Source organism: Chlamydotis macqueenii, chromosome 1 (genome assembly GCF_036417535.1).
Source record: "Chlamydotis macqueenii isolate bChlMac1 chromosome 1, bChlMac1.mat, whole genome shotgun sequence".
Lineage (NCBI taxonomy): Eukaryota > Metazoa > Chordata > Aves > Otidiformes > Otididae > Chlamydotis > Chlamydotis macqueenii.
The window spans coordinates 131215238-131242311 of NC_141556.1; the positions used below are offsets into that span (position 1 = coordinate 131215238).

At 37.1% G+C, this 27074-nt stretch overlaps 1 protein-coding gene across 1 annotated transcript in view; it reads right to left on the reverse strand.

Moving 5' to 3' along the window:
* Positions 1–6205: 6205 nt before the first annotated feature.
* The window catches only part of MBTPS2 (membrane bound transcription factor peptidase, site 2), a 36188-nt gene continuing 15319 nt past the window's right edge, over positions 6206–27074 (reverse strand). The window contains exons 6-11 of the mRNA XM_086767152.1: positions 25222–25340; positions 24094–24274; positions 21529–21623; positions 19357–19552; positions 13589–13664; positions 6206–12279 (exon numbers count right to left, since the gene is read on the reverse strand). Of these exons, the coding sequence (XP_086623278.1) occupies positions 12057–12279; positions 13589–13664; positions 19357–19552; positions 21529–21623; positions 24094–24274; positions 25222–25340 (890 nt within the window). The 3' untranslated portion in view covers positions 6206–12056. The remainder of the gene's footprint in view (positions 12280–13588; positions 13665–19356; positions 19553–21528; positions 21624–24093; positions 24275–25221; positions 25341–27074) is intronic.

Here is a 27074-nt window from a genome sequence, read left to right on the forward strand (position 1 = left end):
ACAAGATGTGCTTAGAAGAATAGGCCTATGTCTAACACTATGCAAGTAAGGGGCTTTGCAAAATGCATTAACTGTAGCAAGGGAAAACCCTTACTTCATTCTATAGGTCAAAGAATATGGGGCAAGGAAACTGTTCTCCTACCTCAGCTCCAGTTGTCATTGTTTCTTAGGCAATGTCACCTTATTCCACTATTACTTCAATACTTGATATTCCACTCCATTTAGGGATGGGCTGTTTCCCACTGATGTCAGTGTAGCCAGATCATGTCTGTGGTGAATAAGGATGGAAGAAAGGAGTCCTTTGTATTTTCATATTGATAAAAGCCTTATTACTCATGAATAATTTGGCTCTGTTTTCATGTGAACATCATATTCAAGGATTACTTCATGGGCTCAGTTTAATATGGACCTACAATTTTCTGATACCAGGTCTAATTGTCTTGCTGCAGTGTTAGATTTCATAGGACAGCATTGCAAAGCCTGGGCTACATCAGCAGAAATTTCTTAATTTCAAAATCCCAACTGGTTAATTATTTAAGCTGTTCTCAAGACAGATGTGTTTCCTTAGGGCTGGAGAACAACAAGCTTTTCTCAGCAACAAGCTTGCCACAGTTTCTTCTCAATGATACATCAAGGTCAAATATTTGGAGCCATTGAAGAGGAGATAGCGCGTTTCAAAGCTCCTTTGTTCATAAGCTTCCATGGCCAAAGCTCTACACTCCTTAGGCTGTAAAGAAAGTTAGATTTATGTTTTCTTAAACATAAAAAAAAAAGGTATTTCAGCAAATACTGTAGAAAAGCAGAACAACTATTCAAAAATATTAAAGCACTTTTATTCTTTAAAGTAATAATCTGTTTTTTCCCAAAGCTTAAAGTTGACAGTATCTCTTTAACATTCCTCTCCGACAAGAAAACACCTAATTCTTGCATCGTTTGTACACATCTGTAGAGGAAGCATCCCCACACAGGCTGCTGCATGATATTAATGGCCCTAGATACCAAACTCCTTGTGATCCAAAACAAATACAGCAAAGATTAAAAAACCCCAACAGCCAAAAGACGCAATTTAAAACATTCCTGGGAATATCATGGCTCTGTCCTGGAGATTGTAAGTAGGTCGTGGCCAAGACCTCAAATTCACCTACAGTATTACATAAACAGTCTGGACAGAGGTTCACTAAACAGACAGGGGATTGCATCCAGACTGTTTCCCATCTGCCGTATCCTGCTCCCACCCATGCACACAGCATTTTCAAAGACAGAACTAACGCCTGCTGCATTTTATGGGATGCTTGATTTAAAACTTCCATGCTGAGACCAAGTGCTGGACTGAGCCTCTTGGGCAAGAGGAATGGTGTGTGGCATTGCCAAATCCAGCCTGAACGTCGTGCGTGAGCTCTTCTGCTGTGTCACAGCTGGGCACATGCAGAAGATGACTTCAGGGCTGTTCTGAGGAAAAATCTGAGCTAGGTCTGGAGGCCTGTTGACCTCAGGGTCCTAACTGTAGTGCTTAGTCGGCTCCACTGGCCCAGGTCCCTCCTCAGGACTGTAGGTCCCTTCCTGAGTCAGGCCTAGCAGCCTCCTGCGGGTCGCGCAGGGAGGGGGTAGAAGCACAGCGGGTGATCCATCCCGCTGGGTGGTCTCACATCCTAGGCCCACATGCAGCTGCTGAACCACATTTCTTCACTATAAGCTCTCATTTCTGGATCTGACAATGCCATTTCACCTTCCTTTGCTGCAGCCACAGCCTATATGTTTCACAGCTTTCTAAGGCCACTAACAATCATTATTTTTATCTAAACTAATGATAGTTCAGGTCAGTGGAATTTAACCGAGCGCTTATTGAACTAGCGTCTGTGTGTTTACACAAACCCATGGCAGAAGAAAATAGTTTATTTTGTATTTCAAAACACACTTTTAATCTATATGAGTGCCTTCATTTAAGGGACATTCTTTCAAGTTATTAACTTATTTATTTGTAATTAATAATTTTTTTTTAAACCCACATGACCATTCATTTTCTGGATTCTTTTTGCTATTTTATATCAGAGCATGACAAGTTTGGTTTAATGAGTCCTTAATCAGTTACATTCACTATCTAGAATTTTCTTTCCTTGTTATTATGATGAACTAAGTTCACCAAACCTGGACTCCTGGTATGGCTGCAACCTTAATGTCTTCAGGTACACTATACAGCTATAAAAGCTCATTGCACTTGCATTTGACTTAATACAGAGCATGGGAAACAAACTGGAGAATCACATATATGAAAACAGAGTGATTTATCACATTTAGTACTTTAATACCACATTGTTAAATGATAGAGTTTAATTTTTACACCATCATTTGCACATGCTAAAAGCAAGCCCCTCTACACAACCCTGTCAGTGAAAGCTGGGATGTTTTCTTTAGATTTGCTTTTGGTATTTTCATATTAAGATGAAAAATAAAGATTAAAAAAATTGTGCAGCTTCCAGTTAGGTAAAGCCTCAAGTGAACAATGGTTTCTGCATGGCTATGAAGAAATACTGCTTGATAATATGCTAAAGTTTGCACAACTATTTCAGTAATATTTTAACTTCTTGTTCAGTTACATTTAACTGCAGTTAAAGTGCTATGTAGAGCCCAGTTAGGTTAACTATTGAAGTGCTCTCCCTAGAAGTAACTTTGAAGATAAATGCTGGAAAAATAACCAGGGCCTTCATATATGACAAAATAGTAACTTAGCTGCACTGGTGCAGTCAATGAAACAGTGAATTTTGTCTACTTTTAAAAAGCATACTATACAAGTTTGTTCTGCCCATTTTTTCCTTCAGCGCTTAAGCACATTAAGCATTGCAAATGCCTCGCAGAATATTTCCAGGGAACACATTCAATAAAGAGTGGTAAACAGTCAGAGTGAAAAAAAAAAAAACAAACAAAAAAAAGTTTGTTGGTATAACCAGTGGTAAGTACCTAGGAATTTGTGGTTTATAATGCACGTTCATAATCTGGCTTTGTTGATTTTGCAGCGATGATAGAGATACAGGTGGTTTGGCCTTGTTTCTGCTAGTTATTCAAACAGCTGCAGGAATGAAAACAGAGCCAAGGGGCAAAACGTTATAAAAATGGATTGATTAATTTTTCTTGGTAATTGCACCTGTAAGGTCAACTCATGTTAAAGAGGGAATGTGGAAACCGGAGAAAAATTCTGACTTTGCATCCAGACTCGCTGAAAGCAAGATCGGGCCTGATCCTTAAACAGGGAGAGGGATATGACTCTGAGGTCTCAATGCCCTGAACTGCTGTCTAGAAGGACAGGCTTTTATTGTCTCTCTCATCTTACCACATGGGATGTTTCTACCAATGAGGGAAGTTTGTTAGTTTTATTTGCAAGTCAACTCTAAGTGCTTCAAGGGAAAAAAAAAAAGTAGTAAAAATGCTTATCGTGGAGTTATTAAACAGCACTTTTATCTCCGTTCGTAAAGTAAACATGTTTCTTTCTGATTTAAAGATTCTGTACATGAACAAACCACCTCTCTCCATCACGCGCCTTCACTGATTTTATCCCATTCCTAACTGTAAGTCTCACCACTTCTTTTCTCCTGCAAGGGGAAAAAAGAGGCAAGTACACAATTGTGGCAGTGGGCCAAGATGATCACAGTCCGCTCACACAGCCTCGTCTCCACCTGGTGCCCCTCGATCGCGTCCTGTCAGTCTGTACACTGCTGCTACCACCGCTCCACATCTGGAGACAGATGTTATTTTCCTTATAAAATAAACCTTCCTTTTTCTTGCTGTAGATAAGGCAGCTGTACTCATTTCTGCTACTTCCAGACCCAAACAGGAAGAGAATGCACGTATTCTGCTAGCCTAACTTTTATAAAACAGCCTGTATAGCACTATTATGCACAAACAGAAAAGCTTAGATGTATTTTTATGTCAAATAAAATGCACTCAAAAAGCCACATATTCCACTTTAATTCATGAGTCAAAAAGAGAAGAAATGCAAGGAAAGAAAAGGAGCCCTTTTGGCTTGATTTGCTGCCCACGTATAAGCATCTGGCATGATACAAAATGCCCTTAGGTACCCCTCCTAGTATCCAGCTGCTGGTCCAGAATGTCTTTGATCTCCTATAGGGCCTCACCCACATCTGCCAGCCCCGTGTGTAGGTCTTAGAAACCCTAGGACCTAAACCAACAGGAGACAAAAGGAGACAAGTAGGGGATGAGTTTCAAAGTGAATTTTGTTGTTCCAAGTGAGGTTATTAACCTAAGAACACCTTAGGATATCTCAAGGCCACACCAGATGCCTATGTGGGTAACAATCAAATTCAGTAGGCTTGGAGGAATTTACACTTTAAAAAATATCTGGTAATATTTTAAGAGATCCTTACAGAGCTGTGAAAGGGGAAAAATACGGAGACTTTTATAATATAATAGCAAGTAAAAAGGATGACATTAACAAAAAAAAAAAAAAAAAAGATATTCCTTTTTGGTTTGAAAGATTCTTTTCAGGGGTAATTAAAAAGGATGTACGATCATGCGTTTCCACGACTGTCAGAAGTGGCAGTTACACAGTATTCAGCCACTACTGTATTTGCAAAGAACTAAAAAGAGGTAGAATTAATCAGAAATGTAGAGAATAAGATACATAATTGATAAAACCATCCATTTCTGTTTCAACAACACTGGAGCCTTAAAAGCATCAAATTAAACACCAGACCCACATCTGTCTGAGATAAAGGGGAAAAAAGTTAGTAGAAGTTTGGGTGACTGCTGCTTGGACCTCATGAATTTGTGGATTCTCCCAACTTACCACCAAAAGATTAGAATCAAACTTTAAACTGTATTTCATTGGGTAGTTCCCATCAAAAGCTCATAAAAATCTTAAAAGAGATTTAATAAGTTCAGTGCATACAGATCTACTAAAGATGTTTACGAATGCTTCTGCTTGGTGATTCAAACAGGTATGATCAGAGGAAGATTTATATTAAGCCTTCTTTATAAAGTTGCCATCAGTAAGATCATAGCTACAGTATTTCTTTTAAAATCTTATCCTGAAATTCCATTAGTGATTAAGGCAACTTTCCTCAAGATGACATTAAGACATCACTGATTTTATTCTAGACTATGCAACATACATTATCAGAATAAGGGATAACATTTTCAAAATCAACTGAAAAACCTCAGGAGCCTCTTAGAAGCTTAAATGCTTCAGAAAAAAAAAAAAAGTAAACTATTGTCTCTACCTTTAATATGGGTAAGAGAAAGAGAAAAAAAACTAGCCATCTCTTCATGGAAGTATTCAGAAAATTGCATAGTGACCTATCTGGGAAATCCTGCCAGTGTGTCCAATCTGTGCTTTGTGCCGATTTCTCATGGTAATCTTCTATCTGGGAACAAAGCCATGCTTGCTGAAACAGCTCTGCATGTATAAAGTAACAGCTTGTCCAGTAAGCAACAAAGGACAATGTAGTTCTCAGTACAAATAACCTGGCTAACTCTAATGAGCTTGCTCAAGAAGCAGAGCGATAAAGCTTCATTCTCAAATAAAGCTGAACAACCTGGTTACACCATGCTAACGCAGTCCCAGATAGCATCGGGGATAGTTTACCAAAGTAAACTTGTTCAGAACTAGCCAGGATGTGTGCCCAGCTCTGGGCTGGCCTGTGTATACGAATCAAAGGTGTGGTACATGACATCACCTGAAAGTCATTCAAGATCTGACTTTTTCAGTTCTTCACAGAGGACTGGCCTTAGCACCCACAGAAGCCTCAAGTACTGCATCCTGTGTCAAATGTTTCACTACAAACCAAGCTAACAGAAGTCCGTAACTCTGTAAGAGAAGAATTACACAGGAACAAAGCCAAGAGAAAGGCTTTTGCTCCTATAAGGCAGTCACTATACACCTTGGTCACATTAAAATGAAGCTAGCTTTACTCCAGAACAACATGTAGGTGTCTGTCTGGATGTACTTCTATATACCTCAAACTATTACTGTGATAAGCTGGTAAATAAGGGAAAGTAAAGTGATAATTATTATTTTTAGGAGGCGGTCAGATACTGAAAAAGATCATGGTACTTTGTGGTACCTTGTCAGTACCCAGAGAGAGAACATAAACGACATATGAAGAGTATGAGAATATATGAGAGAATATGGTAATTGTCAGAAAGAAGGAATTACATCGCTCTTACCATATTTTTAAAAACAGATTTAAGCACATTAACAATCAAACAATTATTTTATTTGCAGGATACATTTATCATACATAGAAAACAATACTTATTGTTTGGTTGATTAAATAGAGGAAAAAAGCAAAACAAAACCACAATACATTATTCAAAGTGTTCCATATATTTGTTAGCTGACATTTTCAAAATGAAGCTTTCTTTTTTTTTTTTCTTTTAAAAAAAAAAAAACCCACGATCATTAACAATGCATAGTGGGAACAAAGGGTCTAGAAATCTAACATTCCACAGCTGTGAGTCAGTGTGAAAAATAAGGCCATGTAGAGGAAAAAAAACCCCACAGTCAGTTTCAAAACAATACATATTCCAGTGACAGGCTTCAGATAAGATCATCTGAGCATATGAAATCTAAAAGCAAAGTTATGTAAGGAAAAGAGGAATTTAAAATATTAACAAACAACTTGGGAAGGAAGAAACTAGACTTCTCTACTGATGGCTTGGAAATAGCCTCCAAGCTTTCAACCTAGTATCAAGTGAAGGTCAATTACACTATGATGCTGCAAAAACCAACCCACGATGAACATCTAGAGGTAAGAAATATCCAAGTCCATTTCACTAAATAAGCTACAGCTATGCATACCACTTATTCAGCACATATTTACCAATGGAATGACAAAGTGTTTAAAAAAAAAAAAGTTTGATCACCAGTCACTGAATGATTCAGTGAAGGGCTGGAAAAAACATATCTGCATGCTCTGAAATGTTAATTACAACTTCTTTTCACATTTCATGCTGATGTAAATGGAATGAATAGAATTGCAGTGTCATATCCTGCTCTTTGTTCCTGTCCTTTCACACTGGGTCAGCAGTGTGAAGGTTTCATAAAGCTGCCATAACAACTGAGGTTCTTCGCTGCCCTTCACTGCTGCCATCTGCTCTTCACATGATCGTAGTGGATGAGTCCAAGGAACAAGAAAGAGTCACAGAGCTGCCATTTTCTGGCAGTCCTTAGTGCAATGCTTCCCAAATGCTGCATTAAATACAGGATGTGTACCGCAGATAACTTAGCCACATTAAATAACTAATCTCTATATAGCGTTACATGAAATTCAGGATAAAGAGGATATAAAATAACTGCTAATATTGGATCTTACCTGAGTTAGATTCAGCTTGTTTACTCACAAGGTCACAAGAACAAAGTTGAGGCAAGACTGGATGTGGGAATTGGTCTGAATGCAGGTGCAAGAATGCATATTTTACAAATAACTATTTATTTCTAGAGTTTAACTCACATCTTTTCAGAACAATTAAATACAGACTAGACTACATAAACCTTTATAACCCTTCTTCATCTGTCATAAATGATATCCAGACACAAATTCAGATCTTTCAGACAGAAGACATACAGAATTTACTTTAAAAAAAATATTTGCTACAAGTCACCTTTTGCCATCACGTAAAATGTATAGGAAACTACTGGGAAAACTTGGATTGTTGATGTTCTAAACCAAACAAAAATATATGCTTATTTCAAGAAAGCTGAAACACCTTGACTGCCATGGGGAGGTCTTTCCTGAAAACCTTATTTCTTCAGTACTCTGCACAGTCTCACTCATCACAGTTACCATTCAGAACAGCATAAACAGCAGCATTTAGAGAGTGATGGATTCTAAAGGTTGACCTCTTCCAGTTGCCCTGAAAAATCTGTGTTTACCATGCTTGTAGGTGAGGCCTCAAAGAAAGCAAGAAACCTTTTAAACATCAGCTGAACAAAACTTATGCAGCTGTGGTTACATTATGTCCATCCATGTTTTTTATGAAGAAAAACATTGTTGCATTCAAAATCCAGATAAAGCCATGGAATTCATAGAGAAAAAGAAAAAGGAAAACAAACCTGCATTGCAGAGTAGGGAGGACTGCAGTAAGTTATCCCTAGAAAAGCAGCAATACAGGCTGTGGCTCTGTATGTATCTGTTATATGTATGCATGCATGTATACACACACACATACACAAACGCAGAATCATCATCACTGAAAAAAATAACTGTCAATACAGTTGGTTGTTTTACTCTAAATAAAAACGATGAGTTAACAGATTTTCCACTGTGGCTTATAAATTTGGGCTGACTAATCTGCAAGTTTGTCTCTACTTTCTCTAGTGGAGTCTCTTTCATTTAACTCATACGGAAGCAAGATGGTTTTAATTTCCTAAGTTAGCAAAGAGCGTGTAACATCCCACATGCTAAGAAGTTAGGAAGTTAGCTGCTTTCATGTAATTTCATGCATTATCAGAACATGCTATGGAAGTCTTTGCTGATAGAAAAAAAATTATTATAAAAAACAAATCAGAACAATGACCGAATATAATTACAGAATTCTTCCGGCAATTTTCAAGTAAAAGCTACATATAATACTTCCCAATGTTGGACATTACCTTTTCCATCTGATACAGATTTAAAATGCATAGGAGATACAAAAATAGAAGTATCCATCCAATCTTTAAGAGTGTTCTGCTTTATACTCTAGTCAATACGCCCTATAATTGTATTGATGGATTCTGTGTTAAATATGTTACATTCTGAGGGGCTAGTTAGAATGAGAAGTGGAAATATTTCATTTTAAGGAAAGGCTTCCTTTCAATTTTTACAAAAACAGAAATAGAAGACACACAACAAACATTCTGTGTTCTTCTGTGTTCTCTCTTGCTAAACAAAAAAACCAAAAAACCAGAAACCTCCATCCCAACAACTGTATGTATGGCACTTGCTTATCAGAATGTAATCCATACATTATGATTATAGGAGAATGAAATTGATCCACTGAACAATTTTTCTCCAGAGAGTGGTCTGACTTAACTATTACCTTTGTCCACAGGTAATCTAAGATGTGCTGGGTCACCATTCATACCCAGTTTGCTTAACATCTTGATTCAAAGTACCTCTACACACCTAAATCCCTTATTCAGTAGAATTCCAGCACACGAAGATATGGGCCCATGAACTATTTTTAAACACTTCTACTACTCTCTCCCCCATATAAAACAACCAGGGTCTTTACCGCATACTAGTGTGTCTGTTTTTCTAAAACAATGACCGATGTCTGCTCCACTCTCTTTTTTATTATGAGGTCAAACACAGACTGAAGTTCTACTTAGTATAACTGTGGCTTTCAGTGATTGTGTAAAGTAAAATAAACTGGATTTAGTTTCCTTTGATAAAATATCATGTTTTGGTAGCACATTAAATAACCAGGAGCAACCCGCCAGCCTCATTATAGCAGATGTAACTTGTGTGTGTTAATTCAGAAACTTTGTTTTTTTAAATCTCTTGCCTGCATCTCCAGGAAGGGTGCTATGCTAAAAGATTGTCCCAAGCAGTTGTAGCCAACATGAGACATAAAGTATCAAACTTGAAATGTTTTTCACAGAATATTTTTGAAATCACCATAGAGGCATTTGTTGTTGCTTTAGATATTAAGACAGCACTGCAACTCTGATATACAAATAGCAGCCATTTTGAAAAGTAAATATCCCGTCTTACTAAATTGCATTAAAACTCATAAGTGCAAATTAATTTTGTGCACCGTGGACTGGACAGGACACAGAGACAGAGTAAAGTGGCAGAAAGCCACTGAAAGGAAGAGCTCAGATTAGTAAGCAGCCACTTAGGTGAGTGAGCAGGCTTCTGGAGCATAGCCTCAGAGCCAGGCTTTGGGCAAGAACAAAGCTGCTTCCATGCCTCCTGTCCACAGAAAGATGGCAAGAGTGGCCCATCAGAACTGCTACCCCGAAACCTCTGTATGTTTCCAGGAGTGATGATGAGTTAGACTTTCAAGGTGTTTTAGAGAAGCCTGCCGGCAGTTTCTGATCATTTGGTTTTCCTTTCGTGCACTTTGTGTGACTTTTAATAGTCCCCAAAGGGACCAACTCACACTGGATTGACTGAAGGATTTACTCTCTCTTACCAGGACCTGTGCCAACATGCCTGGGTTAAAATTATGGAAAATGGGAGGCATGGGCCTGCCACCCCACAGGAGTGAACTTCAAGAGGCCTACCCAGCCTGTGACAGCACTGGCGAGGTAAGTAAACTAACACAACAACAAATAAACAAACATGCTCTCTCATTACTGTTTGCATCATCTTAAGAAAAGAACACATTTAAAGTAAGTGTGAAGGCTACTGTGCAAAAATACAGCAACACATCAGTAGGCAAATGCAAACATCATAGTTATGAATCCATGCAGTAGCACCAGCAATTGAGCTCAACTCCACTTTTAAAATTACCCAGGCTTTTATCTCTTGTGCCAAGAGAATCTGTGTTAACTGGTCATGAATGTATCAGTACTCCCTGCAGGCCAGTATCCGTGAGCTTAGCTTCCTCTTCAGTTCCTGATGGAAAGGCCATTTCTGTAAAGGAACTCTGAGCTGTAGCAGCTCCTATGGGGAGCACTGTACAAGCCAGAAGTTGCAGGGTATTTTTCAAAATTTTCCTATTTCAAACATTTAGGCTTCCAAACTAGAGCATTTTTTTTTTTTAACATCAGGCTATATTGAGGCAAGGCTCTGATTGAACCCAATTTATATAATCTAGGCAATATATCAGAGAGGACATGACAGTCAATATATAATCCTACTGGGTACAAAATATTACAGACTTAAAGAGCTTCAAAGTTTGTCCGACATAGTTCAGTCAGCAAAACACTGAGTGTTCTTCCACTCTTCATTTAAGAACAAGGATATGGTCCTGTATTCATTTCAGAAAGCAAAGCCAAATGATTAAATAGTTCAATTCACAATCATATTCTTCCTCTAAACAATTCTGATCCAAGACCAGCTTCACCTAAACATCTTTGTTACCCATCTTTGAACAGAATGAATCCTAGCAAAGGAAAACAACCCTTTGAAAGACAGAAAACCATCAGTGAGTTACTGTACAGATTACATGCATAGCATCAGAAGATTGACACCATAAAAACAACAGGTTTCACTTTTAACTGTAAACAGGCATAATACAGTATTATTTTCTGAGTAAAACAACACAAACATTACTTATCACTTAGGAATAATTGTGCACAGCATACTTCATCACTCAGAAACTAAATTTCAGTTATCTTGTAGCTATTGCTGACAAATATTGCCTTTAAAAAATCTTCAGCTGCGTGTGATAATATACAACTGAATGTGTAAGGAGCACAGACATGTGGGCTTTGTTATCCTCCCACATCCCTCATTCTTAACAGACATTGGCACTTCTCATCTTCGTCCTGAGGACAACATCCTTCCAGTCATTTTGGCCAGCTGAAAAGGAAAGACACTTACTGATAGGGCCTCTCTCTCCTCACTAACACATGTTAAGCATTTACTTTGCTTTTCACCATTCTGAGATCAGACTGTAGGGCTTCTTAGACTCCAGTGTGGTAGAATACCAGATTAAAAAAATAAAACAAGACACTCCAGACTATGCTGACTGAGAAATTATCAGAGCCCATACAGATTTTCTGACAATTACTCAACTTATAAAATAAAACTTAAGTGTTTTATTTCTCCTACTTTACAAATGTTTGAGGCCAAATAATTCCCTTATTTTGAGATCTGAATTAATGAACTCTTAGGCTTTTTCCTGTAAAACTTTACAATGCAATTTCTCCAATATTAGTATCATGCTTAAAGAGCACATAAAAAGGTTCCTACTTCTTTCTATTAGACTTCTCATGACCATAGGCACAACATTGTATAGTCTTAAATGAAAACACCAGCCACCAGTGATTGTTCTTTCAGTGTCATTTTAAGGGAATTATTTCAATCTCAGTACCAAACAAGTTTTAAAAGGCAATGGATTCATTATTTCTGTGTACTTTGAGAACTGATGGAAGTGCATCCAATGTTCTATCGTGCTGTCACCATCCAAAGTCCCAGTGCAACATTGGCAGCCAAAAGTGCACTACCAGCAAGCAAAATTAAAAAGCCAACAAGCTCTCTGTGTTGTTTTTCTACAATCAGGGAGCTCAGAGTAGCTTCCAGGAATGAATTTAATATCCACTGACCATCCAAAGCGAAGCAGGGTACAGCATTGATAACTGCAAGTGCTCCTGACAGTGAAATTAAGTACCTGGTTGATATTAGTTAAGGTTCATGAATAATAAACAAGAAAATGTAAAAATTAATACAAAACATATTTTTTATTTCTAGTATGTAGAGAGAAACATGAGGGATATTTTTTTAGCTGCCATTCATTTTCACAGAAATTATATGAGCACAATGAGTTTTACACCATAACAAACCAGCTCAGAGAACTGCCTTTAGAGAGTAATTTGTATTTAAGCACTAGGTTTGGATACTTAAACAACCTGCACTTTTCACAACTCGGATGAAAGCAGGAGATAGCAAAACCACACAATACTGCCTGTCTTCCTCCCTTGCTTTGTGTGGTTTGGGAGGAAGGTTATAGCTCTGACACCATGCCTGAAGTAAGAAGGTACTCTAGACCTATGACCTAAGTATGAAATAATGATTAGGAATGTTTTCCGAAACACTCCCTTGCAGGAGTAACTAAATGGCTAGAATATAATTGGAAATCTGGCCTCTCTCCCCTACTTACCTTTTAGCCAAAAAAGTTGCATGGATTTCTGTACGTGCATGTGCATGTGAGAATGAGGCAAAGGTAGATAATTTTTATTGTTGGTAAGGGCTTGCTAACTGGAATACCTACCTCCATCCTATAATGGTTGGACAATAAGACATATGACTCAGAAAGCAGCTAGGTCAGCGTGAACCTTGATGTGTTCCAAGAAAGGGGGAGCTTAGGTAGCATCTTTACTTTTGTGGACTACACTGTTTAATTATTCTGTAGCTATGCATAAACATTTCAGTTTCTAAGGCTAAGCGTTCTTAGATTAGCCATATTCAAGCCTACTAACCTGTACGTATGCATATGTATATAATCCCATTCATTAATAAACATGTTTTAACTGAATTATCACTCTGCTTTTTGAATAGGCCAAGTTTTCTTTCCTGTTGAAGAAAAAAAAAAAAGAACATACTCTGCTATTTAATTCAGTATAATGACTCAAAAATGATAAAACTCTGACATACCAAATCTTGCAATATAATCTCATTTGTCCTGCTGTAAATGCAAGTTTGACTTTCTCATCACAGCTGTTAAGATTCATCCTTAAGGAAGAGTAAAAAAAAACACTGACCAAAACCATCCTGCTAAGCACAAGAAAGTGAGATATTTCATTTTGAGCTTGGCACGTGGACAATAATCAATGCAGAGATGGGATAAAGATGTCAAAACTCTACAGAAATGTTTCAGAGTATCCTGTCTAAAATTATATCCAACTGAAATTTTGCTGGGTCACCAAGTCTTAAACAGTTCCCTTCTTGCCTTAAAAGAACAAACATACTTCAAAGGATACTTGCAAAACGTCTCTATCACCACAGGCAGATCAATGCTTAGAAAGTTTTGTCGTGGTACAAAACTGCTGAGACTTACTGAAATGAAATATAAAGGTAAACAAAACATGAATAGTCATTCCAGGATTATAACATTATCAATTTTAGATCATAATTTTGCAGAAAAATCAGATCTGAAATGACATTTCTTCAAGGATGAATAACCAATCTAAATACAGTTTTGCTTGGTTTTTATTTTTAAAAGAATGCAGCCATTAAATCTCTTAAACATGCTCACTATCATAGTAAAGTCACTCCACAAATTATAACTAGCATATTTCAGTAAAAGTAGATCTAAGATACATATTTTCAGAGGCAACTTGACATCTGTAGTCATAAAGACCGCATTGAATAATTTAAGTCCTTTTAAAAAAAAAAAACAACCAAACATAAAAAGAGATTATAGTTACCAGACTTTTTCAACATATGCAGTCCACATGTATACATTCATACTGTGGGCGCACACATGTACTTTCTCTGAAGGCCAGAAAATTATTCTCTTGCAGTACCTGCAGAAGATCCCCTCAACCTGAAGCTGAACTCATGGTGTACAGGAGCGGAGCTGATAGGGAGCAGAGTTCTGAAGCCACTCTGAGAAAGCACAGGCTAGGAGATGATGCACAGCTGCATTATACATCTTAACACCAGTTTGCCTGTACATGAGTACCTTCTTTTTCTGTCTTCAGATGGTACCGTAAGTGACTTCAAGATGTAACTTAGTGCAACTTAAAAACCTAGGAGGTGGAACTCTGCGTCCTTCCTATAAGTGACTGGAAAATTGCAATGTCAAGCACCAAAGAAACACTTTAGTACTGTAACTTCTTTGAAGGTGTACATGAAGCTTCAGCTGACTGTATGCCAAATATTTATGAGAGACTCCTTAATGAAAACTGACGTAGACTGAGACCTCCCAGAGTGCACTCTGTTAGTACAGGGATGCTCCATCTAGGTTGTCTCATTAAAAGTCTTGACGCAGTCTTTCAAAGGAAACAGCAATCTCAGTCTGCCAGCCTGAGGGACCATTTGAAAGCCTTAGTTTTGTGACAACTGGAAGAAAGATACCTTTCTTATTAGAAGGTTCCAGTGATAGCTTAGCAGAGTCTTATCCCCAGAAGGAAGAGGTTTAGGTAAATTAAGGCAGAATTAGAAAATCACCTTAAGAATGAGCTTGCACAGTATCAACAATAGTCACACTTGGTCCCTAAAGAACAACTTTGGATGCGCGTTGAGGCCATCCACAATGACCTGAATTTTCCTTGCCAACCTGGGAAAAAGTTATAGCCATAAGAAATACCATCTCCACAGAGATATGTGAAAGCAAGAGTTCAAATCCCACTCAATACAAACATCTCTTGGGAAAGGAACAATTTAACCCACCCTTTGAGAAGTTTTAAAACCACAGGCTAAGAGAACACTGGGAACCTCACAGCACTAGTATATAACATACCAGAAGAGCTAAGTATATCTTAGTTAAGAGTGAGATCAGATTTCTTCAGGTTCAATAAACAATTCAAGGACACCAGAACAAAGATGATGGGAAAATAGTTCAAAGGCAAATGAGGCAGAGAACTGGTCTGCTCAGTCACATAAACACATTTTCTTCTGTTAATAGAGGCCCTTTTGATGAGTCAGAGTGATAATTAGTCCAACCAGCAAGCATACCATGGGATGGAGAGATCTGGATAGCAAGGAGTCCTAAAAAAAGAATGGGCTTGCTGTGGCAACAAGCAGAGAACTTTCCAATACCAAAACTGCCACAGCTGTGCCAAGACAGCTTGAAAATCCTGTTCTCTCTTATCTTTGCTTAAGAAAGACCTTTGATTTAGGGGAACTAAGAGAAAATAAAAAAAAAAAAAAATCCGTTGGACTACTGAGTGAAGAACATAACAGACAGAAATCCTGGACACCACCCAGCTCAAAGTCAGAGGCATCCAAGTCAAGTGATATCCAAAGCAAACAATTCATCAAGCTGAAGGCTGGTATCAGATCTGATCAGATCTCTTGTTCATGAGCCAAAATAGCAAAATGGTTGAGGCAGCCAGCGTATTCAAAGGTTTCAAAAGACATACACTACAATATACTGTAACTTCAAAATCTGACTGCCTCTTGACAAACACCTAATGGACAGTAACAAGTCACCATCCTGAACCTGAACTTGTGCCTACACTGAGAATGGATCACTAATCTCCTTCTCTCTTTGTTACAACAAAGTGTCTCTTGTCCCTGACAGCCACTAGACACGGATCTAAACTCCAAACCTTGCTGCTGAAGCAATCTCCAAAACAAAAGGAAACTTCAGGAAGTTGCTGGACTGAGCTCTGTACACTGTAATACGAGGCAATAAATTTTAGTGGCTGTAATGGATCAGACCTAATGGCAACTGGCAAATCTGTCCTTCAAGGAATAACAGAAGAATTACAGAAATAATATTCTCCGGACTTATCTTCAAAAGACACTGTTAGGAAGAGGTGAACAGCAATGAGGCTGGGTGAGAGAAAATGGTCATTGTTTTACCACTCTAAACAATTCTTTGACCTAGAATTAGCATTTATTTTGTTGGCTAATGCTAGATGGTGTTGGCAAATATTGAGAAGAAAGCACAACGGACACAATTTTAGTTAGCAGTGATTTGGAGACTAGCTTGACCAAAGAGCTTTCCAAAACCTCTTCATGGGGGAAAGGACACGTGTGCTATGGAGAAGAGGGACAGTACAGCATAAGATATTTCTGTGTAGTCTCCAGAAGAACTATACATGTAACCCTTTAAATATGGGTTGAAAGCAAAGAAGGATCATCCTCAGTAATAAGAGGAAACAAGCATGGAAATACCAAGAAACCAGACTGTACCAGGCCTTCATCAGGAATTATGGCTGTTGTTGCCCAAAAAACTCCCAAAAGCTAGAAAGTGGCTTTTTTTAAAAAAAAAAAAAAAAAAAAAAAGACTTAGATACAACAGGAGACTGGTCCAGTTTGGGGAAATTATCTTCTAGGTAAGTTCCATCTTCTTTTCATGAAGGAAATCTCACAGTCTTTGATCCCTGACGGGCAATGCAAATACAGTAATATTCAGGGATATGTTCTTCCCTCAAGCAGTGTGAATTCCAAATGTGAATGTTAGTCACTAGGTTCTTCCCAATCAAAAAGGGCCAGAGAAGGAAGATAAGATTTTGCAATACCAGAAATGACATGAAGGAATAAAAAACCACAAACAACATAAAGAAGAAACACTGCAAAGTTGCATGGCAATAATGACAGGGCCCTCCACTTCAACCTTATATATCATCTGTCCAACACAGGGAGAGCCTCTAGGGCATAACTGGCCTACAATAAGAAAAGTCTAAAAGTCTTCAGTAGTACCACATGAATTAAACCCACAGTATGAATTTATATTGGATTACATTAGACACTTTTTACAGAGAGAATGCTAATTAAAACAATTAATCAATTTGTCCCTCCTAAACAACACACATTCCTAATCATTCCTTCTGTTTTAGTTTTGCCAAAATCTCCAGCACTGTAAGGTCACTTAGGATTATTATTCTTTACAGGTTGGTTTTTTTTTACTGGAAACAAGAGCTATACATAGCATCCACATCAACATAAAATATTTTTGCTAGGATATTTTACTTTGAGGAAACAGAAATATTTTATATAAATAAGCTGGATAACCTATGTCTTGTAAATAGCTAATATGGATATAAATTTTAAAAAATATTGTATCTGGAAGACAGCTCCAACTGAAAATATGAAATAATTACTGCTTCTTCATAAATCAGGACTATCATGACAATAATACAAGCCTAAGTAGAAAATAATGCATGCATAATCTTAGAATGTTTTTCAAACATTATTTTAGTGACATTTCTAGGAAGAGCAAAGTCATAGCACACACTAGTGCAACTCCTATATCAGGTTGTGTGTTAAATACAGCACCACTCTAAAAAGTGGTGTTTCCTGCAGGCAGAAAGATCACACGAAAGAATAAAGCATTTCACTAAAACATATGGTTATCACATTATGATCTGTAAAAAAATGGTTATCATATTATGATCAGTCACATTTGGAAAAAGAAAATCAAACCTGTTGGCCCCAAACCAGTATTGTACAGTGCAGAGTTAAGTGTGAAATATTTACAAGTTGTTTCATTAGAACGCATGGAACTCTACAATGGTACAGAGGTTGCATTTGCAGCAAAGTTTGTAACAAAGTCAAGCTTTTACCTTTCAAATTAACACATTCAATGTGTAATTCCCAGGGTACAGTAAACCACTTTAGAATTATATTCCTGTAAATACATTGTAAATTGCATTTTCACACACTAACTTCTTAAAAGCAGAACTTCTGCAATAACATTATTTTCTGACTTCTGAACAAGGGACAGATTTGATTGTTTTGCAGAATTACTGTTCAGTGGGAAACACTGTCTAAAACTCCTCTGCTCCAACATACTGGAAAAGGGAACAATATAAATCGTTCTAGAGTACCTACAGTTTGTATTGTTAGAGATCAAGAAAGGGAACTTAAAATAATTATCAAACTCTGTTCTTAAAAGTTGTTGCTGCATTTGGAATCGATGTCATCAAATACAAAACTGTGTGTTGATATCACACAGGTGAACAATGTTTTCCTCCAAAATGGCAAGAGGGCAGAAATAATAAGTGAAGAGATCATATTTTAGGCTTAAATGTGGGTTTACTGTAAACAAGTAGAAATAAATAATTTGTCATGGAGCCTCAAAATATGACCAGCACAAAAAAGAACAACATATTAACTAAAAATAAGTTGATGCAAGAACACTAATGGATTTACACTACCAGATTTCACCTCTGTTTCTAAAGATCTTTTGTACCTAATTCTAGTGTTTATTCACGAAAGTACAATGCCTTGCTAAGGAGGTACTGCAACATGTCTGAAGTAAAATCTCCCCCTGTGAGGTACAGCTGTTTGTGAGGAATTGACAGGTTACTCACAGGAAGGGACACTAGTTTAACACTTCATACTTTTCTAAGTCCATCTGAAGCTAATTTTCCCAGTGCCACTCAAGCTACTAAGTAGGAATGTTGATGAGTTTGTTCATTCTTTCCATACTTGCTCCAAGAGCAGAACTGTTTTTTATTTGTATACCTGGCTCAAGGATATAAGCTTGCCTAAAGGAGAGCCATAGTCCATTTCAAAGCAAGGAACTAAACTGTTGTATGTAATTTAAATTAGGGCACTCAAATTAAAAAAAAAAAAAAAAAAAAAATCAGGAAAAAACTACATTGTGATTGTACTTGCAGCTCAGCAGTCACTGGAATCTGTCACAGATACTCGGATATTATGTGTGATTTAAGCAGGTATGCTAATATTCCAGGCAAGGTGTTATGAGCAAGATGCCCCAGAGATTTTTCAATAGCATTTTGAGAAGTTTATGTATTAGGAAAATGCAGGTGCCTGGTTCCCATGACTAACTCGAGTGATATCTGTTATAGAAATAGCCCTTTCATACTTTTCTGAAAAAACAACCATCTCATATCATATATGGTTTCTATTACCTTCATAACTCATTGCACTGTGCACATTTCATTTTAGGCCTGAGTAGTCCATGTCTCTCCACTGGCTGTAACAAGAAATGGATTCTGCATTAAACAAGTTAACTGATAAGCGTTCTAAGACCTTGTTCAAGCATCCAGGCAATGTAAATCATATTAGAAATCTTCTTGGTTAAGCTGTTTTAATAAATAATACCAACCTGTGTACTGGAGATGCATGGGGTGTCCTACAAACAGCATGTCAATATGGGGTGGATGTTTTACCCTGATTAGCCTTGTTTGGTTCTCTAAAGAAGGAGTCACACAAAAGCTTGGAACAGAGTCCTTCTGGCAGTCCATGTTGGTTCGACAAATTTTGCTGGCCTCAATAACTTTTCGTGCTGGCAGACAGGCATACTGCAAAAAGCATTTGAAATTATTATCAAATTTAAAGATACTTCCCAACAGATCAGAATAAAGGTACTATATATTCCTTTTTATAGCAAAGGAACTGCCTCACTGATATACTACCAGCTCATGAAAAGCTAAAATCTGATTTTGTTGGGTTTTTTTTGTCAAATCCCGCAGAACCTCTACCTGATATCTACTCAACCTGTCATTCTACTTTTCGTGGAATGCGGAAGAGACAGTGTGCACATGTATCAAAATAAAAGCTACCTATTTTTAAAAAGGTACACACATGAACAACTAAAAATCAAGGCATCTAAACACAAGTCAGTGATGTCTAATCAATAGAGCCTGCATCAACATACTAGTGACTTACCTGTTTCAGAAGTTTCAGTCTTCATTGATCTAAAACCTCACTTGGCTGAACAAAACCCCATGTTCAGTGAACAAACCAACAAACCTACCGGCTGTCTGGTAGCTAAGAAACCATTCTCAACTAAGATCAACTCAGGACTTAATGCAGTGCTGTGTCTCAAGGCCTACCTATAACACTCTCTCACTCCAGAGTCTGAAAGACCAGATCTTTCTTGCTCCCCACAGGCCAATGAGAGTACAGCAGAAAGGAACGGGAAATTGGTTTTCCCCCTCTTGTCTCTCGTAAAAACTTAGTGATAATTTTCCTTTTGTTCTTAAACATAAGCAAGGAAAGTTCTTTGTCTACTGTTTGCCTTGGGGGGAGGGGGGAAGGATTTTCTTGCTTCTTGGCCTGATAGTTACACTTCCCATAGATGCATGAGGGTCAGACACTCTCCATTAACCTCAATGCAAGCTCTTTCTATTCTAATGAGGGAGAGAAGGCAGACTTTCAAATACTGCTTGGCGCTGCAAAAACTATTTAAAATAATTGTTCAAAAACTCACAGCCAATCTAAGGACACTTGAAGGTCACAGACTTCTGGATGCTTTTATTTCTTCTCTGTTCCTAAGTAGCAGCTATGAGTTTGAGAGTGTCAAAGCTCAGTGGGGTAGTGATTTATCAAATCTTGCTGAAATCCAGGATGTTACCAGCCACTGTCATATTTCAAATGAAATGCTGGTCTGTGCTCAATTCTTTGTGGCTAAATACTACAAAAACACCCTGGAGTGGGAAGTTTACCATCACAGAAACTGTAAACATAGCAGATGTAGGAACAGACTTCCATTTTTTTAGGTATTTATCACTAGAAATCTGAACAATAACCAACTGGCATACACAGAGAAGTTCACAAGAAGTTCACTAATAACTGTGTAAAGAGAACTGTTAGAAATATTCCGTCACCATCAATATGGATCACATATTTTAATGAACATTTCTGTCTTTTTAAGAGAGTAAGGCAAAATCCTGCTGAGAAACTTTAAGTTTCCACACGTTACAAGAAAATCAAGATGGTGAAAAAGGAATCAAACAAAGGCCCTGATTTTGAGAAAGGGGGCAATCTCTAGGACCTTCTCTTGCATGCTTTTTAGTTTAACCTAGCAAGTAGAACTGCTGGCTTCAGATAAAATAACTGATCAGGCTGTCCAATGCATTGCTTTGCCTGTCGTGCTCAGTACCTTTAAAGACTGAAGCACCAAAATAAGCAATTTCATCTTGTTTTTGAAAGTTGTTTTTTCTCACCAATATTCTCATCCAGTGGTGAAAATGAGGCAGGTATCCTTCTGCCTAAAGGAATGAGGGGTATAAAATCTTTTCTGGTTCTTCCAGAGACTGCATGATTGATCATGGAAAAAATAATAACTAACACTTCTTAAAGCTGTAAATGGGGAAAATTACAACTACAATTTATAAAAAATTGTATTATAAAAATAACAATAATTGTTATAATTATAACAATTCAATTTATAACAAGTTGTAGGTATTCATAAGCACGCATAAATGTTGGTAAATATTACTAATTAAAATAATTTCAGATTCACCAAACAGAATTAGCAGTTTAAGTAACTTACCAGGTGGCTGTCCAAGTTACTGCTATATGAAAAGCAAATGTCTGTGAGGCTGTTGTTACTACAACATTCAACTGTGCCATCGAGTCTTCTATAGACTAAAGAACATAGGCATAGAGCAAATGATTAGTATTATAGTAACTTCCTGAAAAGAAATTAGTCTCTGAATAAAGTAACACAATCATTCTGTAGCCTTCAAGAACTGAAGTAATTCACAAAGCCTAGTTGTGGTTTATGTCACAACTGAAAATAAGCTTGACCACTTTAACAATGTCACCTGATTTCAATCATGTCACATACTGATTTTTTCATCTTAATAAATTGCCTTGAGATACTGGGGATCTACCACTACAATGTTCCGAGCATTACAAGTTACAAAATATTTTATCCGTTGCCCCTAACCTGCTTTAAGGTTTAGCACAGAAATTTGTTACCTGCTACTGTACTAATTTCACTGCCTGGCTATGGAAATGACCAAGACTCAAAATGTCCTCTTTAAAATGTCAAAGCCTTTACAAGACTCAAGTTTTGAAAGTTTTACAAGCCTTGAAGGCTGCAGCAGTGATTAAATGATGTTTTAAACCATGATTTAACCAGTCTGGTACAGAATCTTTGTATGGATATTCTTTAAATGAATTAAACCTAAGTTACTCTACAACAACAGCTTTAAAAGAAAACCACAAAAGAATGGTCACTGTAAGAATCTGTGTCACAGCCACACTGCAGTACCTTTCTTAGGCAGATCAAGCCTGCAATACTAGTTGCTGATTTATCACTGCATAACCTGCAGTTGCCTAACATGGAGCTTTATGCCTGGGGCTTACAGGTGCAAGCACTGTACCATACAATTCTTTTTCTAAGTACCCTGAGGCTAAGCAACCACATACATTTTTGAATAGTGAATGACCATGAAATTAGTCTTCTTATAAACTACATTGAAAATACATTTTTAAATTTCAAGAAGGTCCTTGGGGCATTGTTTCCTGTCTAGCTTTATACTCAAATAGTTTACTCTCCATTTGTTTTATGGTCAAGTAGATAGGGTCCATTTGCTAGAGACATTTTTACTGATACTCTGTATTTATGTCAAGTTGTGAACTGTCAAGATTTTGACAAATGACAGCTGCTAGAGACTGAGCAGAGTTCATTTAATTTCAGAGGAATATTTCCCACTGCTGGAGGCTTATGGTTCTGAAAATGCAGACAGGCTGGTCTGATTAGAATAGAGCCGTAGGACAACGGGCTGCTAACACAATACAGCAACCAACCTTGGAAGCAATACTGAGTCTCTAGTATTAAGTCTCTAGTCTTTCAATCTAAATAGAACCGGTTCAGTTGCAGAATATGCAGTTTTATTATCCATGACTCTGAAATTGCATTTCAGAGAACAGCAGAATCTAAGCATATATACCTACAGCACCTAAGAACTGGTTCTTACTTGCCATCCCGGCCCAGCTGAAAGCATGTGCCAAAGTTGCCCTCCTCTTCAGAGGGATAATCCAAACTGTTAGATTTCTGAAAGCAGGATCTTACCCATAATCTGCTAGTTTCCAGTTTAAATATTTATCTTAGTTCCAGCTGCAAGATTACTTTCCTTACATACTAAAAAAAAAAAATTACATTTTCAGTCTCAGAAGAGAACATTAATGCATCCAAAAATACCAGTAGTTGAGCTGCCTGACCTCCTGTTTACTTCCAGTATGACGGAAAAATGCAGTGACAATTTTAAAGCTCTGAATAGCATCATATAGGTTTTGCTGAGTGGCAGCCCCTTACCTTTCGAATTCAGCCTCCATGGATGCTTGCATGAAACAAACTCTAGAGAGCTTTACGGCACAAGACATTCAGCCAATTTAACTTGACTGCTCTTTTTTGTTCTACTTAATTTTTGTTCATTGTTCTAGTTTAGTTCAATTCACTTTTTTTTGTTTTGCTTCTCAGGGGTCAGCTGTTACAGCTACAAGCACTCCAATGTATAAATGAAAACAGAAGGAAATAGACTGACTTATAGAAGCAGTATGTGCAATCCACACAAAACTGAGTTTATGGGCAATGGCACTGTGAGGCTGAAGAAGCAAATGAAACATAAAACCCATATAGCGAGACACATCAGAAGATGTGGCCATAAGAAAGCACATCACTAGGTTAAGCCATATAATTTGTAATGTCATGCTGATCAAAGCAGTAAGGTAATGTGTGGAATTTACATCTGGAAAAGATCACTGAGTTTATCCATATAATGGAACTAAAAATAGAGGAGATAATTGTATTACTGCTAAAAACCAAGTTACGCAATATCCTGAAGAGGCAACTTTCATTATTGAGATGATACTGGATATTTGTATAGGATGACTAGAAGATCAGAGAAATTGTTCTATCTTCTATCTACCTCTTCCTCACTTTCAGATTTCAGAAAAATGAATGGCATATCGGTCACTGCGTAATACAGGACAGCAGTCTCGACTTGTAAGAAATCTGTCCCCATCCACAAATCCTGAATCCCAAACAGTCTTTAAGACACGATAAAATTACAATATAAAATAATGAAGAGAGCACCTAAAGTCCTACCTCTAGTTGGAAAGCTTAATTGCTGTAGAGTGGCTGCACTTAGACAATAGCCAACCTGTGACTTGTCTGAAATGTCTCCCAGACAGGAATTCCAGTCTTCCACACCATAAACTGGGCAGTCTTGTAGGTTAGTGACAAGGTCTCCCACAAAAAGACCTCTTGGTCCATTGGCAGGAGAATCCTGAGAAGAAACAGTGAAGTCAGCCATGTTAATATAGTTAAAAGTACAAGGATTTGTTTACAGTTCTGCCAAACAGCCATGAAATCTTTAGGTTAAGATGCTATTTCCAGAGAAACAGAAAATCTTAGGCACCACTAGAACTGATTTTTTTTCAGCTTATGATAGAGCATTACAAAAATTACATCCTGTACAAAGAAACATTTATTGCAAAGAAAAAGAAAAGGACAAGCCTCCAAGTGTTCCAGGGGACCTCTTCAAATTTGAGTAATTATTTTCATACAAGTTAGTATGTTGTGTTTTTTCCATTTTAAGTTCAAGAAGCTTAAATTAATACCCTGAATCTTTCAACAAAGCAGAGTGTACCTATACCTTTGAAGGTGCAAAGCATAATAAATGTTACTCTCCTCCTGAGTTATATCAGTTCACTTTTAGATCCAAGAAAGACTGAAACCTTTCAGCTCTGCTGTTCAACTGTGCTGTATTTTATTAAGTCAGAAAAAAATCAGTCCTTTCCAGAAACTCAGCAGTCTATCTCTACTTTGCTTCCAGCTGACCAAACAAGCCAGGAAATCAGCTCAAAATAATCTTTAACATTAAAACCAGATAGCAATAACTAGAGTGATAATGTAGTTTCCAGTAGATTTACTTGGTGCCAATATTGAAAAGTTGTTTAAAAAAACCTCAGAAATAAGCCTGCAAACTAATCTCAAATGTCTAAACAGTTTTATAGTATGCCGAATAGTCTATAATTATTCATGCCATGTTCCTTCATTTACTAACACTAAAAAACATGAGACTGAGAAGGAAATGTTAAGCAGACAAAAAGTGCAATGTATTAGCTTCGGCAGAGTGCTGCGCTGACCAAATCTGACTGTGAGAATAGGAGACACAGGTACATTTCAGGTCACAAAGCATATAATATGAAAACAGTAAAGATCTTTTCTTACCTCTGCAACCTCAGTGACAAGTGCCCCAACACCCGTGTAGTAGAAAGGGAAAAGAATGGCTGGCAGCAGAAACAAAACCATGAAACTTGCAACACCAAGAACAAAATTATGCCACACTCCTAGAAAGAAGGAAAAAAAATCCTGTTTCTAAATAAACTCTTAATAACAAAAAGTGTTTTTGAAAAGCAGGATTCTACAGTTACCTTCTAATTAACTTTACTGAAATATTAACTGTAAGAATGGATGAAAAGTTAATATATGAACATATGCATGAAAAAAAAATATGTATATTACGTTACAAACTTAAGTTTCTATGATGTCACTTCGTAGAGGAGTTTTAGAGAAGCCTCTGAACTCCTGAGAACTATACTATCAGAAAAGACAGGGAAGTGGTAAGTCCATTTTTAAGGTGTTATTCTACCATACTGACATTTCATCACATAACACTACTTTTCTACATAGTACGTAGTGGGCAGAGTATCTAGGCTTCAGAATCAATTCTTAAACTACAGTTTCTATCTAGAGAGTCATTATCAATCATAAATATTTTAAAAATATTGGAATGAAATGTATCACTTGTCACTTTCTACCACAACAAACTGTTGAATTTAAAAATCTTAATCAATGGGCTTATAAGTGAATAAATACTAGTGTATGTGTGTCCTAGTCAGCAAGCTGAATGAAATTTAGTTGTAATTCAGTATTTTTCATGCTTACCTACACTGTATCAATGACGATAACTATATGTATATGTGCCAAACAAGTTTAGAAAATTATTTGGGAAAAAAGCTTATTTTACAGGAAAATCTGGACCTAAAACCACATCAAGAAACTAAGTTGTGCAGTCATCATTTCCTGACGCGTTATTTTAGGCAACATATTTTCAATTACAATCTTTATAGTATGCTGTTCTCCACAGGAAGAAATTAATCACTATCATAAGACACACTTGGCTTCCTTCAACATCCAGCACTACACCAATTTTCTCATTTCATTTGTGTTCTTGGACAAACATTTTGTATGACCAATGCAGGAAAACATTTGAATGTTGAAGACTCCTTATTTCCTTTTCACAGTTCTTGTTCTTGTTAGGAGAGGTTTAATCCAATTCTATATTTACAGTACAGTTACAGGACAGGAACTGAAGTAAATATATTTAAAAACATATTAAACCTATCCTTCTTGTATTGTATATAACACAGGAATCATAACAAAACTGTTATTTCTCCTGGCTACCTTTACATATCACCTGGTCTTCTTTTACAATGTTTCTGATGCTGCAGAAATGAGAGATGTTTTTGGAGCACTTTAACTAAGGGTTTTTCACCATTTCCTCTAGTAGATGCTTCTTAAACTGATTTCTCTTTCTGTAAGTTTTTCATCATCTAATTGAAAGGCAATCAGATAGATGAAATGTCTCAGCATTCAATTCTCTTCATCTCACACATATACATACATACACACCCACAAGTGGAACAACACCAAAAGTATTAAGTAAATATTTAACTTAATTATTTTAACCTTTTTATCTTAAAAAATAAACTTTATTTTTTTCCAGCTTAAGAAAGGATCAAAATCTAAGACAGAAACAAAATTATTTTGTAACAGTATGGCTGCTAGAGAGAGTAAACTGGAAAAAAAAAAAAAATTAAAAAAAAAGGTGATGGAACTGCTGGAGGGTGACAAGGAATACCTTCAAACAGCTAGGAAAACATGGGCCTTAATACCATAACCTACACAGTTTGCTGTGTGGAATACAGCAAAAAAGTCTACAATAGAAAGGTTTCAAATTCATCCCAGGCAATCCATAGAAAAATAAACAGGCTCAAAATGAGAATACCTGCAGAGGCACA